This window comes from Somniosus microcephalus, chromosome 5 (assembly GCF_052327205.1).
Source record: "Somniosus microcephalus isolate GS21.2 chromosome 5, FLI_Smic_1.0, whole genome shotgun sequence".
NCBI classification, from domain to species: Eukaryota; Metazoa; Chordata; class Chondrichthyes; order Squaliformes; family Somniosidae; genus Somniosus; species Somniosus microcephalus.
This window is the reverse complement of record NC_140991.1, coordinates 202,004,159-202,020,300: the sequence shown is the minus strand read 5'-3', so window position 1 is coordinate 202,020,300 and position 16,142 is coordinate 202,004,159. Positions and strand designations below refer to the sequence as shown.

At 43.5% G+C, this 16,142-nt stretch overlaps 1 protein-coding gene across 1 annotated transcript in view; it reads right to left on the bottom strand.

Annotated features, from left to right (window-relative positions):
- The window catches only part of LOC147117522 (zinc finger CW-type PWWP domain protein 2-like), a 139,642-nt gene extending 125,255 nt beyond the window's left edge, over positions 1-14,387 (bottom strand). The window contains exon 1 of the mRNA XM_085988575.1: positions 13,113-14,387. Within this exon, the coding sequence (XP_085844701.1) occupies positions 13,113-13,275 (163 nt within the window). The 5' untranslated portion in view covers positions 13,276-14,387. The remainder of the gene's footprint in view (positions 1-13,112) is intronic.
- Between the last annotated feature and the right edge of the window lie 1,755 nt (positions 14,388-16,142).

Here is a 16,142-nt window from a genome sequence, read left to right as displayed (position 1 = left end):
CAAAAATCTATCAATCTCTATCTTGAATATACTCAATGACTGAGCCGCCACAGCCCTCTGGGGTAGAGAATTCCAAAGATTCACCACCCTCTCAGTGAAGAAATTTCTCCTCATCTTAGTCCTAAATGGCCGACCCATTATTCTGAGACTGTGACCCCTGGTTCTAGACTCCCCAGCCAGGGGAAACATCCTCCCTGCATCTACCCTGTCAAGTCCTGTAAGAATTTTGTATGTTTCAATGAGATCACCTCTCATTCTTCTAAACTCTAGAGCATATAGGCCTAGTCTATTCAATCTGTACTCATAGGATAATCCCCCCATCCCAGGAACCAGTCTGGTGAACCTTTGTTGCACTCCCTCTATGGCAAGTATATCCTTCCTTAGGTAATCAGACAAAAACTGTACAAAATACTCTAGGTGTGGTCTCACCAGGGCCCTATATAGTTGCAGTAAGATGTCTTTACTCTTATACTCAAATCCTCTTGTAATAAAGGCCAACATACCATTTGCTTTCCTAATTGCTTGCTGTACCTGCATGTTAACTTTCAGTGATTCATGTACAAGGACATCCAGGTCTCTCTGAACACCAACATTTCCCAATCTCTCACCATTTTTTCCCATTTTTCCTACCAAAGTGGATAACTTCACATTTCTCCACATTATATTCCATTTGCCATGTTCTTGCCCACTCACTTAGCCTGTCTATATCCCCTTGAAGCCTCCTTGCATCCTCCTCACAACTTACATTCCCACCCAGCTTTGTATCATCAGCAAATTTGGATATATTACATTTAGTCCCTTCATCCAAATCATTGATGTAGATTGTGAATAGCTGAGGCCCAAGCACTGATCCTTGCGGTACCCCACTAGTTACAGCCTGCCAACCCGAAAATGACTTGTTTATTCCTACTCTGTTTTCTGTCCATTAACCAATCCTCAATCCATGCTAGTATATTACTTCCAATTCCATGAGCCCTAATTATGTTTAATAACCTCTTGTGTGGCACCTTATCGAATGCCTTCTGAAAATCCAAATACACCACATCCACTGGTTCCCCCTTATATAATCTGCTAGTTACAACATCAAAAAACTCTAACAGATTTGTCAAACATGATTTCCCCCCCACAAATCTGTGTTGACTTCCCACAATCCTATCGCTATTCTCTAAGATGTTCAGTTCCATTGCAGTCAATGGAGCTCTACATAAGGCGCTGTGTATAATGGGCGGCCGATCCGATATCACCCATTTTGCACCACCACCCAAGACGAATTTCTAGGCCCAGGATGCTGTGAACTTTCTGGAATGTAGGTGATTATATAATCCACTTGGAACTTCATTTTTGCACTTTACATTGCCACACCATTGTTTATTCTCTACATACAGGTAATATATATTGACAACAGAATTATCCCCATAGCTAATTGCTACTTGTATCTCAATAAATTTGAAGCACTTACATCACATTCATTAATACCTCAGCATAAATGTCATTAGTTTCAAAGCAAAAGGGCAGACTGACTGTTGGCATTCATGTTGACACAAAAACAGACCCAAATCTCTTACTGAGATTAATCTATTCAACTTTTCATTGTAGACTTTGAAAAACACGGTAATGCTAGAGTGATGTCATTGCATTAATCACTTCTTAGTACATGGGGGTGATTTTGCCAATCGGGACACATTGGAGGCAGGACTGCTGCTTGGCGGGTCGATGTTCCGCCTCCATTGATTTATGGCCAACCCACGCTATTTTCCCTTGATTGACCTTGTTAAGCCCGCCCAGCAGGCTTAGCTGTCAATTAAGGGAAAGCCGGTTACAGAGAACATCAACGTATGACGTTTCATCTGTCAAAAATTTTTGACAGATGAATTGTCATCATTTGACAGCTCTGTGAAGCTGTCAAACACTGATATTCTCTGTAGTTTGATGAGTTCTTGAATTCAACCTCTTTCTTTTGCAGAAATTAGATGGTTGCTGCATTGGAGAATGCAACGGCCATCTGTCACCTCTGCTGCAGAGGTGAGAGACTCTCCGCATACCCAACGATTGAAGCCTGCAGGAAGAAACAAAAGGTAAGTACACTTTTTCTAACACTTTCCACTTAACTCAGATACTCACCTCTCCACACTTGCACCCATCACTCACCTCCATAGCACACTTTTGGACCCCTCCACCCCCGCAGACCCACTACTCGCCTCGGTGATCCTGGCGGGGTTCGGAGCCTTCGGGAAGCCAGCACTTGTGGATAAAATGGGGATAATCCGCTTATCTGCCTGTTAACTACCTGTTAACAGGCAGATAAGTGGCATTAATCCCCTTCCCGCCTCCAAGGAGACGGGACCCGGCAAGATAGTACTGAGGCAGGTTGGAGGTGGGTTGGGCACCCGCCCCCAAATTCTGCCATTTTCCCGGCAGTCCCGACTCCATACCCGCCTCCCCAAGGCTGGCAAGATCGCACCCTATGTTATTGTTTATAATACATACACATGTCTGCAACTTTTATTGCAATTCACTGAAGAAAAGGCTTGGCAATAGTGCATGTTCAGAGTCACATAATAAAGAAGAACTATTGTTTAAAGGAAGTACTAGAAGTTCTAGGATCTGTAAGTACTTAGCCTGCTTACTGGTGTTAAAAGTCAACTGATTAATTTATTTTAAACATTATTTATATATATATATGCAGTAGAGACTGTTGGCCCAAAATTCATGGGATTGGGAGGGTATGCAACAGTGTATATATATATCTTATGTTAAAAGTTTTTCTATAGGTACATTTGGTGTGCAAACAAACACCTATGTTCAGTGGAATTGGTGAACTGGGTTTGAAACATAGACATAGAAACATAGAAGATAGGAGCAGGAGTAGGCCATTCGGCCCCTCAAGCCTGTTCCGCCATTCAATGAGATCATGGCCGATCATCCAAATTCAGTACCGTGTCCCTGCCTTCTCCCCATATCCCTTGATCCCTTTAGCCTTAAGAAAAATATCTAACTCCTTCTTGAATATATTTAATGAATTGGCCTCCACTGCCTTCTGTGGTAGAGAATTCCACAGGTTCACCACTCTCTGGGTGAAGAAATTCCTCCTCATCTCTGTCCTAAATGGTTTACCCCTTATCCTTAGACTGTGACCCCTGGTTCTGGACTCCCCGGCCATTGGGAACATCCTTCCTGCATCTAGTCTGTCTAGTCCTGTTAGAATTTTATAAGTTTCAATGAGATCCCCTCTCATTCTTCTAAACTCCAGCGAGTATAAGCCCAATCGACCCAATCTCTCCTCATACGTCATTCCTGCCATAAGAACATAAGAAATAGGAGCAGGAGTAGGCCAATCGGCCCCTCGAGCCTGCTCCACCATTCAATAAGATCATGGCTGATCTGATCCTAACCTCAAATCTTCTATCACTGTGCATCCACCCGAACCCATGTGATCTCCCGGGAGAGGCGAAAAACCAAATAAAGACCCAATGGCCAATTTGGGAGAAAAAAATCTGGGAAATTCCTCTCCGACCCATCTAGGCGATCGAAATTCTTCCAGGAGATCACGCTGTCCCTATATTTTCTACAGTACTTGCCTTCTGTAAAGGCGATCTCCACCCCAGCCAGGAACAGGAATAAAACCATCTCCTGAAATCTAACACAGAATTAGAACACAGTCGGAGCAGAAACAGGCGACACGGCCCCTGGGCCCACTCCACTACCCACAGGGCCATGACCATTCCGAACCTAGACTCATGTCCAATTTCCTGCCCGCTCCCTGTAACCCTTAATTCCCTTTACTTCTAGGAAACTATCTATTTCTGTTTTAAATTTATTTAATGATGTAGCTTCCACAGCTTTCTGGGGCAGCAAATTCCACAAACCTACCACCCTCTGAGTGAAGAAGTTTCTCCTCATCTCAGTTTTGAAAGAGCAGCCCCATTTTTAAGATTATGCCCCCTAGTTCTAGTTTCACCCATCATTGGGAACATCCTCACCGCATCCACCCGATCAAGCCCCTTCACAATCTTATATGTTTCAATAAGATCGCCTCTCATTCTTCTGAACTCCAATGAGTAGAGTCCCAATCTACTCAACCTCTCCTCATATGACCACCCCCTCATCCCTGGGATTAACCGAGTGAACCTTCTTTGTACTGACTCGAGAGCAAGTATGTCTTTTCTTAAGTATGGACACCAAAACTGTATGCAGTATTCCAGGTGCGGTCTCACCAATACCTTGTACAACTGCAGCAATACCTCCCTGTTTTTATATTCCATCCCCCTAGCAATAAAAGCCAACATTCCATTGGCCTTCTTGACCACTTGCTGCACCTGCATACTAACTTTTTGAGTTTCGTGCACCAGGACCCCCAGATCCCTTTGTACTACAGTACTTTCCAGTTTCTTGCCATTAAGATAATAACTTGCTCTATGATTTTTCCTGCCAAAGTGCATAACCTCACACTTTCCAGTATTGTATTCCATCTGCCAAATCTCTGCCCACTTACTTAGCCTGTCTATGTCCCTTTGCAGGTTTTTTATGTCCTCCTCACTCACTTTGTCCTCCTGTCCCATCTTTGTATCATCTGCAAACTTTGATATGTTACACTCACTCCCCTCCTCCAAATTGTTAATATAGATTGTAAAGAGTTGGGGACCCAGCACTGACCCCTGCGGAACACCACTAGTTACTGGTTGCCAATCTGAGAACGAACCATTTATCCCAACTCTCTGCTTTCTGTTAGAGAGCCAATCCTCCACCCACGCCAGAATATTACCCCCAATCCCGTGATTTTTTTATCTTGAGCAATAATCTTTTGTGTGGCACCTTGTCAAATGCCTTTTGGAAGTCTAAATACACTACATCCACTGGTTCCCCTTTATCCACCCTGTATGTTACTTCCTCAAAAAACTCCAGCAAATTTGTCAAACATGACTTCCCCTTCATGAAACCATGCTGAGTTTGTCCTATTAAATTATGTTTATCCAAATGTCCTGTTACTGTCTCCTTAATAATGGACTCTAACATTTTACCAACCACAGATGATAGGCTAACAGGTCTATAGTTTCCAGCCTTCTGCCTACTACCCTTTTTAAATAAGGGTGTTACATTAGCAGTTTTCCAATCTGCCGGGACCTTTGCTGAGTCCAGTGAGTTTTGGAAAATTATTACCACTGCATCCACAATCCCTACCGCTACTTCCCTCAAGACCCTAGGATGCAAGCCATCAGGTCCAGGGGATTTATCCGCCTTGAGTCCCATTATTTTACCAAGTACCACTTCCTTAGTGATTTTAATCGTATTTAGTTCCTCCCCCCCTAGAGCCCCCTGTTTGTCCAGTGTTGGGATATTCTTAGTGTCCTCTACTGTAAAGACTGATACAAAATAATTGTTCAGTGTTTTTGCCATCTCCATGTTTCCCACCATTAATTTCCCGGTCTCATCCTCTAAGGGACCAACATTTACTTTAGCCACCCTTTTTCTTTTTATATAACTATAGAAACTTTTACTGTCTGTTTTTATATTTTTTGCTAATTTACTTTCATAATCTATCTTCCCTTTCTTAATCAATCTTTTAGTTATTTTTTGCTGTCTTTTAAAGACTTCCCAATCTTCCATCCTCCCACTAGATTTGTTACCTTATATGCCCTTGTTTTTAGTCGGATACTATCCTTAATTACTTTACTTAGCCACGGATGGCTATCTTTTCTTTTACACCCTTTTTTCCTCTGTGGAATATATTTTTTTTGGAAGTTGTAAAATAACTCCTTAAATGTACACCACTGATCATGTACCGTCTTACCCTTTAATCTATTTTCCCAGTCCACTCTAATCAATTCCGCTCTCATACCTTCATAGTCTCCTTTATTCAAGCTCAGCATGCTTGTTTGAGATCCAACCTTCTCACCCTCTAATTGAAGATGGAACTCAACCATGTTATGGTCACTCATTCCAAGGGGATCCTTTACTAGGACATTTTTAATTAATCCTGTCTCATTACACAGCACCAAATCTAAGGTTGCTTGCCCCCTGGTCGGTTCAGTTACATACTGCTCAAGAAACCCATCCCTAATACACTCAATGAACTCATCCTCAAGGCTGCTCTGCCCAATTTGATTTGTCCAGTTAATATGATAATTAAAATCCCCCATAATTATAGCTGTTCCCTTATTACAAGCCTCAATTATTTCCTGATTAATACTCCGTCCAACAGAGTTGCAACTGTTCGGAGGCCTATATACTACACCCACTCGTGTTTTTTTCCCCTTATTATTCCTTATCTCCACCCAAACTGTTTCACTATCCTGCTCCTTTGACCCAATATCATTTCTCTGTATTATAGTGATTCCTTCCTTTATTAACATAGCCACCCCACCTCCTCTCCCTTCCTGCCTGTCCTTCCTGATTGTTAAATAACCTGGTATGTTTAATTCCCAGTCATGGTCACCCTGCAGCCATGTTTCTGCAATGGCCACAAGATCATACCCATATGTCGTTATTTGTGCCGTTAACTCATTCATTTTGTTACGAATGCTACGTGCATTCAGATAAAGAACTTTCAAATATGTTTTGTAACACTTAGTTCCTGTTTTTTCCCTTTTTAGTACTTTACTTTTTGCTCCATACCTTCTGTCCCCTCCTGACACATTCTGTTTATTAATTCCCCCACTGCTACCTAAGTCTATGACCTTCTCTGTTGTCATTTCTATTATTTGCTCTCTAGAAACCTCCCCCCCCCATTAATTAGTTTAAAGCCCTCTCTACAGCCCTAGTTATATGATTCGCCAGGACTCTAGTCCCAGCACTGGCCAAGTGGAGTCCGTCCCAACGGAACAGCTCCCTCCTGTCCCAGTATTGGTGCCAGTGTCCCAAGAAGCAAAACCCATTTCTCCCACACCAGTCTTTGAGCCACGCATTTAACTCTTTAATTTTATTTATCCTAGCCATATTCGCTCGTGGCTCAGGTAATAACCCAGAGATTATTACCCTTGAGGTTCTGTTTTTTAATTTGACCCCTAGCTGCTCATACTCCTTTAACAGAACCGTCTTCCTTGTCCTATCTATGTCGTTTGTACCAACATGGACCATGACAACTGGATCCTCCCCCTCCCACTCCAAGTTTCTTTCCAGCCCAGAAGAGATGTCCTTAACCCTCGCACTGGGCAGGCAACACAGCCTTCGGGACTCCCGCTCTTGACTGCAGAGAACCCTATCTATCCCCCTAATGATACTATCCCCTACCACTACAACATTTCTTTTTACTCCCTCCACTTGAATGGCCCCCTGTACCACGGTGCTGTGGCCAGGTTGCTCATCCTCCCTGCAGTCCCCGCTCCCGCCCTCACAGGGAGTAAGAACCTCGATCCTGCTGGACAAGAACAAGGGCTGCGTCTCCTTCAACACTACATCCTGGATCCCTGTACCTTCCTCACTCGTAGTCACACCGTCCTGTCCCTGACCACGGACTACATCTGCAGTAATTAACTTCATAGGTGTGACCATCTCCTGAAACATAGAGTCCAGGAACTTCTCACCCTCCCTGATGTGTCGCAGTGTCTGAAGCTCGGTCTCAAGCTCCATAACATGGAACTTGAGTTCCTCTAGCAGCAAACACTTGTCGCAGATGTAATCACCATGAGCCTCAATGGGGACCACCGGCTCCCACATCTCGCAACAGTAACACATCACCTGCTCCATTCTATATAATTAATTAAATTTCTTATTATTAGTTATGAAGACCCTGCCCGGATATGGATGATAATGTCACACCACTATTCAAAGGACTTACCAACTTAAAGGTATAAAAGAGAAGAGAAGGAAGAAAACCAACCAACCAGCTGATCACCAACCTCCTCCTTGAATACTGTCTGTGGGGCCTGTTTGGTTGACTCGTCTCGCTGCTCCGCCTCCGCAGTGTTGTCCAAGCCTGGGAGTGGGGAACAAAACAGAGCAAAAAACACACACTCACCCCCCACTTATCCGAACTCTCCCACTTAGCAAAACTCCAGCACCACTCAATGCACAAGGCACTCCCTGCACTGCACTAGCCCCTCCCCTTTTATACCCGAATTCTACTTCCGGTTTAAACTGCCCAAGAGTTTAAAAAAAACCTTAAAAAATTAAACTTACTTCAAATAATTGACTTCTTAACACACTAAAATTCACAAAATACACTTAAATGATTTTTCTCCCACTTAGCAAAACTTCAGCACCACTCAATGCACAAGGCATCAGGTATCAGTCTGGTGAATCTTTGCTGCAGTCCCTCCATGGCAAGAACATCCTTCCTCAGATAAGGCGACCAAAACTGCACACAATACTCAAGGTGTGGTCTCACTAAGGCCCTGTACAACTGCAGCAAGACATCCTTGTTCCTGTACTCGAACCCTCTCGCTATGAAAGCCAACAAGCGTGCTAAGCTTGAATAAAGGAGACTATGAAGGTATGAGAGCGGAATTGAGTCGAGTGGATTGGGAAAATAGATTAAAGGGTAAGACGATACATGATCAGTGGTGTACATTTAAGGAGTTATTTTACAACTTCCAAAAAAAAATATTCCACTGAGAAGGAAAGGGTGTAAAAGAAAAGACAGCCATCCGTGGCTAAGTAACGAAATTAAGGATAGTATTCGACTAAAAACAAGGGCATATAAGGTAGCCAAATCTAGTGCGTGGATAGAGGATTGGGAAAACTTTAAAAGACAGCAAAAAATAACAAAAAGATTGATTAAGAAAGGGAAGATAGATTATGAAAGTACATTAGCAAAAAATATAAAAACAGATAGTAAGAGTTTTTATAGTTATATAAAAAGAAAAAGGGTGGCTAAAGTAAACGTTGGTCCCTTGGAGGATGAGACCGGGAAATTAATGGTGGGAAATATGGAGATGGCAAAAACACTGAATGAATATTTTGTATCAGTCTTTACAGTAGAAGACACTAAGAATATCCCAACACTGGACAAACAGGGGGCTAAAGGGGGGGAGGAGCTAAACACGATCAAAATCACTAAGGAAGTGGTACTCGGTAAAATAATGGGACTCAAGGCGGATAAATCACCTGGACCTGATGGCTTACATCCTAGGGTCTTGAGGGAAGTGGCGGTAGGGATTGTGGATGCATTGGTAATAATTTTCCAAAACTCCCTGGACTCGGCAAAGGTCCCGGCAGACTGGAAAACTGCTAATGTAACACCCTTATTTAAAAAGGGCAGTAGACAGAAGGCTGGAAACTATAGACTGGTTAGCCTAACATCTGTGGTAGGTAAAATTTTGGAGTCCATTATTAAGGAGACAGTAACAGGACATTTGGATAATCATAATTTAATAGGACAAAGTCAGCATGGTTTTATGAAGGGGAAGTCATGTTTGACAAATTTGCTGGAGTTCTTTGAGGAAGTAACATATAGGGTGGATAAAGGGGAACCAGTGGACGTAGTGTATTTAGACTTCCAAAAGGCATTTGACAAGGTGCCACACAGAAGATTATTGCTTAAGATAAAAAATCACGGGATTGGGGGTAATATTCTGGCATGGATAGAGGATTGGCTATCTAACAGAAGGCAGAGAGTTGGGATAAATGGTTCATTCTCAGACTGGCAATCAGTAACTAGTGGCGTTCTGCAGGGGTCAGTGCTGGGTCCCCAACTCTTTACAATCTATATTAACGATTTGGAGGAGGGGACCGAGTGTAACATATCAAAGTTTGCAGATGATACTAAGATGGGAGGGAAAGTAGTGAGTGAGGAGGGCATAAAAAACCTGCAAGGGGACATAGACAGGCTAAGTAAGTGGGCAGAGATTTGGCAGATGGAATACAATACTGGAAAGTGTGAGGTTATGCACTTTGGCAGGAAAAATCGTAGAGCAAGTTATTATCTTAATGGCAGGAAACTGGAAAGTACTGAAGTACAAAGGGATCTGGGGGTCCTGGTGCACGAAACTCAAAAGGTTGGTATGCAGGTGCAGCAAGTGATTAAGAAGGCCAATGGAATGTTGGCTTTCATTGCTAGGGGGATAGAATATAAAAATAGGGAGGTATTGCTTCAGTTGTACAAGGTATTGGTGAGACCGCACCTGGAACACTGCGTACAGTTTTGGTGTCCATACTTAAGAAAGGACATACTTGCTCTCGAGTCAGTACAAAGAAGGTTCACTCGGTTAATCCCGGGGATGAGGGGATGGACATATGAGGAGAGGTTGAGTAGATTGGGACTCTACTCATTGGAGTTCAGAAGAATGAGAGGCGATCTTATTGAAACATATAAGATTGTGAAGGGGTTGGATCGGGTGGATGCGGGGAGGATGTTCCCGATGATGGGTGAAACTAGAACTAGGGGGCATAGTCTTAGAATAAGGGGCTGCTCTTTCAAAACTGAGAGGAGGAGGAACTACTTCACTCAGAGGGTTGTAGGTCCATGGAATATGCTGCCCCAAAAAGCTGTAGAAGCTACATCATTACATAAATTTAAAACAGAAATAGACAGTTTCCTAGAAGTAAAGGGAATTAAGGGTTATGGGGAGCGGGCAGGAATTTGGACATGAGTCTAGGTTCGGATCGGTCATGGCCCTGTGGGTAGCGGAGCGGGCCCAGGGGCCGTGTAGCCTGATCCTGCTCCTATTTCGTGTGTCTAATTCTGTTAGATTCAGGAGATGGTTATGTGATAGTGGATTGGCGGTTAGGATCAGATCAGCCATGATCTTATTGAATGGCGGAGCAGGCTCGAGGGGCTGATTGGCCTACTCCTGCTCCTATTTCTTATGTTCTTATGTTAACATACCATTTGCCTTCTTAACCGCCTGCTTACCTTCAGCGACTGGTGCACAAGGACACCCAGGTCTCATTGCATTTCCCCTTCTCCCAATCTATTGCCGCTCAGATAATAATCTGCCTTCCTGTTTTTGCCACCAAAGTGGATAACCTCACATTTATCCACATTATACTGCATCTGCCATGCTTCTGCCCAATCACCCAACCTGTCCAAATCAAACTGGAGTTTCTCGGCATCCTCCTCACAGCACACACGCCCACTCAGCTGTATGTCGTCTGCAAACTTGGAGATATTACATCTAGTTCCCTCATCTAGATCATTTACATATATTGTGAATAGCTGGGATCCTAGGACCGATCCCTGCGGTACCCCACTAGTTACTGCCTGCCACTCGGAAAAAGACCCGTTTATTCCAACTCTTTGCTTCCTGTCTGCCAACCAGTTCTTTATCCAAGTCAGTACCTTGCCCCCAATCCCATGTGCCTTAACTTTACACGCTAATCTCTTATGCAGCACCTTATCGAAAACCTACAAGGCTCTGCAAGGTTCCGTTTACACATCCTTTGTGAGCTATTCAGAAAATATGTGGGTTTTTTTTTAACAAATAAACACAGTTGAGACCGACGGCCCAAAATGTGATGGACTGGGGAGGGTGTGCAACAGTGTAGGTTGAGGAGGGTTGGGGGTCTTGGTTCTACTGGGTTGCTGTCCTTGTTTTTAAGAGGAAAAATTCTGCTGAAATGATAGCTGGTACTTCTATCTGTTTCCCACCCTTCGGTGCTGATGTCAAAAGGCTGGACTGGCGGGATGGTACCAACTGCCAGAAATCCCATAATTTTGGGTCAACACAAAATACACATGCAGGCATACTCGCGTCTTGGCAGAAGCAGGACCTAGATGAATAATTATTATTAGAATAATCGATTGTTGTTCGGAAAGTGGATACTGAAAAATTGATCTTTTTTAAAGAAAAATTGTGATCTTCGGGCAACATGGACCACCTACCCTGCACAGAGCAGCAAGATGCTGCTCCAAATTTCTTAGACCCCAGTGGGGCAGGTGCTCAGGAACACTGGAGGAGGAGGATGATGTTTTAAGGTTTTGCATGCAATTAAGTGTTGTTCGGAAAGATGGCAACGAATAATACAAGACCCCGAGTCAGTTTCCCCCTTACCGAGTGCAGTGTGAAGGGTTAGTTGTGCAGCCTTTAATTTTAGAGGATGAACCGTGTACTGGTGTCTAGTACTGGTTCCCACATAAGAAAAGGGAGTGTGTTACTTTGCCTACCCTGGTCAGGTCATTCAACTTCTTGAGGCAGTGATTTGCAGTTTTGGCATGGCGAAAGAGTTAGCACTCAGTGCCTGTGTTACCTCCCACTACATAGCATGAGATAATTTTTTATGGCTTCCTCCCACGAAGTCCCAGTAGTCTCTCTCTCTCTCTCCTCAGTTCAATCTTCTCAAGGGTGCAGGTTGGGGAGGAGGTGGGGGGGGGTGTTTCCCCTGAAAATGTTTTGTTCCTCTTTGCAATGCCCTTCTCCTTTTTCAACTGTCTTGAGCCAGATTTTCCAGCAGAAAAACATTCTTGAAAAGTGGGACAAAAATCACACAAGAGCCATCCAGTGCAGCTACCTGAACTGACCTCAGTAATCCACTTTCCAACTTACCAGCTGCTCTACTCTGCTGCTGCAATCTCCAGCCAGGCTTGGCTTTTTGAAAACTCCACTTTAATTCCCAAGCACATTACTGCCGCTTTAGAAGGAATTTGTGCTGTAAATCTTCCAAAGGATATGTAAATAAGCTCAGCCATGAAATTCTGCTGGATAGTAATTGGAACGTGGAATGCTTTGCCACAGGGAACAGCTGATGCAGAGACCATTTTGCCTTTTAAGGGAAAAGTGAATAAACATTTGAAGCAGGAGTAGATACAAACTAAGGAGTAGAGCAGGGCAGTGGAATTATTTTTAGATTATTTTAGCAAAGAGCTGGCAGGGAAATGATGGGTTGAACAACCTCATTCTGTGCTGTAAAAATCAATGGTTCACTGGTCTATGGTTCTAACCTCTCAGTTCTTGGCATGGTGTCCATTTCCATCTATTTCTAAAGGTTTTAAAGGTGCTATATTAATGTAAGTTGTTATGGTTCAGCCAAGTGAGCAGCTGGAAAAGGGTGTGATATAGAGGCTAAGATAGAGTGTGACAAGATATAGAGCAGAAGTCTCAGTATATTACTGTTTATCAGTGTCCCCCTTGGACTGTGAGATATTAAGGTTTCACTGTACAATATTTTGTAACCTAAATTACCCCAAATCAGATTCCTAATGTTAATAACTGATGAACATGCAGCAATATGGATTGTACCTTGGTTGCTCAGCTGGCACAATTTGAGTCTTTCTTCAGAAGTAAGTCCTGACACCACCTTTGCTTCTTCCAATGCACTTTTATACCACCATTTGCATTTCTTTAAGTCTTCCTGTAGATATAAAGGGTTCATTACAATAATATCAGCTTTGTTTCCAATCATTTTTACAACAGAAGGTGCTGGATTCTTTAATAATGAAAATATACATGTATTAGAGCGGGTCCAGAAAACAACTACAAGACTGATCCCAAGTGTAAACGAGATGGGCTATGAGGAAAGATTTAGAGAACCTCAGTTTTGAAAGGCAACAGTTAAGCTGGGTCTCATTGAGATATAGAAAATATAATTGGTACACATAGACAAGGTAAGTCCTGAATAATACTTTAAAGTAAGCCAAGAGAGTTGGACCAAATGGCATAAGTTTTAAATTAAAGAAAAGTAAATTTAAGACAGAATTTAGGAAGAACGTTTTTATGGGCTGATAAATGATAACTTGCCAGGTAGTGGAACCAAAAACATAATGGTTTTTCAAATACAAATGAATGCTTTAATGGGAAGGTTAGTGTACAAGAAGGGTGGTCTTTGATGGGTCGAATGGACTTTCTGAATCCTTGATTTGTCTTATGTTCCTCCTTCAACAACAAAATCTCTTTTGATACATAGGACCTGAAAATCTGTAGGACAATCTACCAGTGATCTCCGCTCCTGACTCTGCTAAGGTATCTGGGGTCATCAGCATATATTGGGCGCACACCATCGCCATCAAGTGCACATCTTGGATGCCTGCCGGAGGAAGGTGATGGGAAATGCAGCACTAGCCAACCCACTACTGCAGCAGCTGATGGCCCCAGTATCCCGTTGCAAATTCATCAGCTCAACTGGCCCCCTTTATAAAGGGCCCGATTTTAGTGACAAGGAGGTAAATATTTATGGGGACCAGGCTTGCATATGTCTGCTGGGAGTGCAGCAGAGGAGGCTGGAATCAGCCGACACCCAGAAGGGAAAGACAGCTTTGATTGCAAGTTTCCAGTGGGGTCTGTTTGGGGCAGAGCTTCCCTCCATTTCAAACATGCCCCATTACATCGAAGGGAGCAACGCCAGGGAAGACAATTGCCATTCCAGGAATATCCACCATCTCGGCCTCTTTCTGTCCCTTATAAAGTGGACTGATTCAGTCGATGAACTTGCAAAGGAATAGTACGAGATCAGAAACAACAACAGAAAATGCCGGAAAAACTCAGCAGGCCAGGCAACATCCGTGGAGAGAAAACAGAGTCGACGTTTCGGGTCTAACACTTTTTCAAAAGAGTACGAGATCAGATGCTGCATTAGCGACTGGCCACTGCTGAATTTCCCACTGTTAAGTCCGTGAATGATTGAGACACGGACTAGCAGGAGTGAAAACAAATAGATCTTTACTGGTGAAAGGCATAAACGAAACTAACCAACAGAGGCTCTCTAGCGCCTTTTATACAGGGGTGGTCACTGCCGGTACTGCAGTCTGAGACCAGTTATTCTCTTAAAGGTACATACACAACAATTCCTCCCCTTTTAGATAAACAGTACATAACATTCATTTAACAACTAATGATAACGAATTACAATCACAATTACTGTTGCTAGATACATTGGTTAAGTTTAAGCAATTATAAGTTCAGTCTTTGAGGAGGCGTCCTGATTCTGTCTGGATAACGCCTCTTTGGAGTGTCAGGTTCTTCTGGCAATGTTGAGTCGGAATCAATGTCGTTGTTTGGTTCATCTGCTTCCAATATTACCGGTTCTGCGGTAGCTGCAATTGGAACGTCGATTTCATTACCAGGTGTATCAGATCGTGGTGTGGAGTTGACGTTTTCCAGTGACTCTAGAATCTGGTCAGCATGGCGTCTTACAATGCTCTCCCCAATGTCCACGGTATACATGAGAGGTCCTTGTCGTATACAAATCGTTCCTGGCTGCCATTTCTCAGTGCGGTAGTCCCGGGCCAAAACTGGTTGACCTATCTTAAAACTCCTGGTCGGCCTTTCATTCATATTCTGAAACTGCCTGTTCTCCACATCTCTTCGGACGTTTGGCTTCACCAAATCCAAGCGGCATCGTAGTCTTCGATTGAAGAACATCATGGCTGGAGTTTGGTTGGTAACCGCATGTGTCGCATTCCGGTAGGCAAACAAGAAGTTGTCCACCTTGTGTTGTAGGGGTATATCTTCATTACACATTGCCTTGATAGCCTTCTTGAATGTTTGGACAAACCTCTCGGCCAATCCATTAGTGGCTGGATGATATGGGGCAGATGTGTAATGCTTAACACCATTGTTCTTTAAGAACCTCCGGAACTCTTCAGACACAAACTGTGGTCCATTGTCAGAGCAAATCTGTTCAGGCAGCCCATTCCTGGCGAATATGGTTCGTAAAACTGCGATAGTTTTTTCCGTGGTGGTTGAGGACATTTTTATTACCTCTGGCCATTTTGAATGTGCATCCACCGCAATTAAAAACATCGAGTCCATGAAGGGACCAGCAAAATCAATGTGCACCCTTTGCCATGGAGATGAGGGCCACTCCCATGGATGCAGAGGAGCTTGTGGTGGGGCGTTTTGGACCTTCTGGCATCCTGCACAGCTCTTGGTCATCTCTTCGATTTCTCTATCGATTCCCGGCCACCACACAAACGCTCTGGCTAAGCTCTTCATTTTTACCCCACCCAGATGACCCTCATGAAGCTCATTGAGCACTCTATCCGTCAACTTAGGTGGAATTACTACTCTGGATCCACACATCAAGGTTCCTCTGCACACTGACAGCTGTTCTCTTCTTGGCAAAAATGCTGGCAGCAGTGGTTCGCCATGTGCTGGCCATCCCTTCACCGTTAAATCATAGACCCGTGATAGTGTCGGGTCATTCCATGTTTCCTTTTCTATGTTTGCATTCGTCACAGGGAGACATTCGACTATGGTCGAGTGGAATAACTCCATTGGATCCACTGCAAGGTCTTCTTCTTCCACCGTCGGCAACGGTAGACGTGACAATCC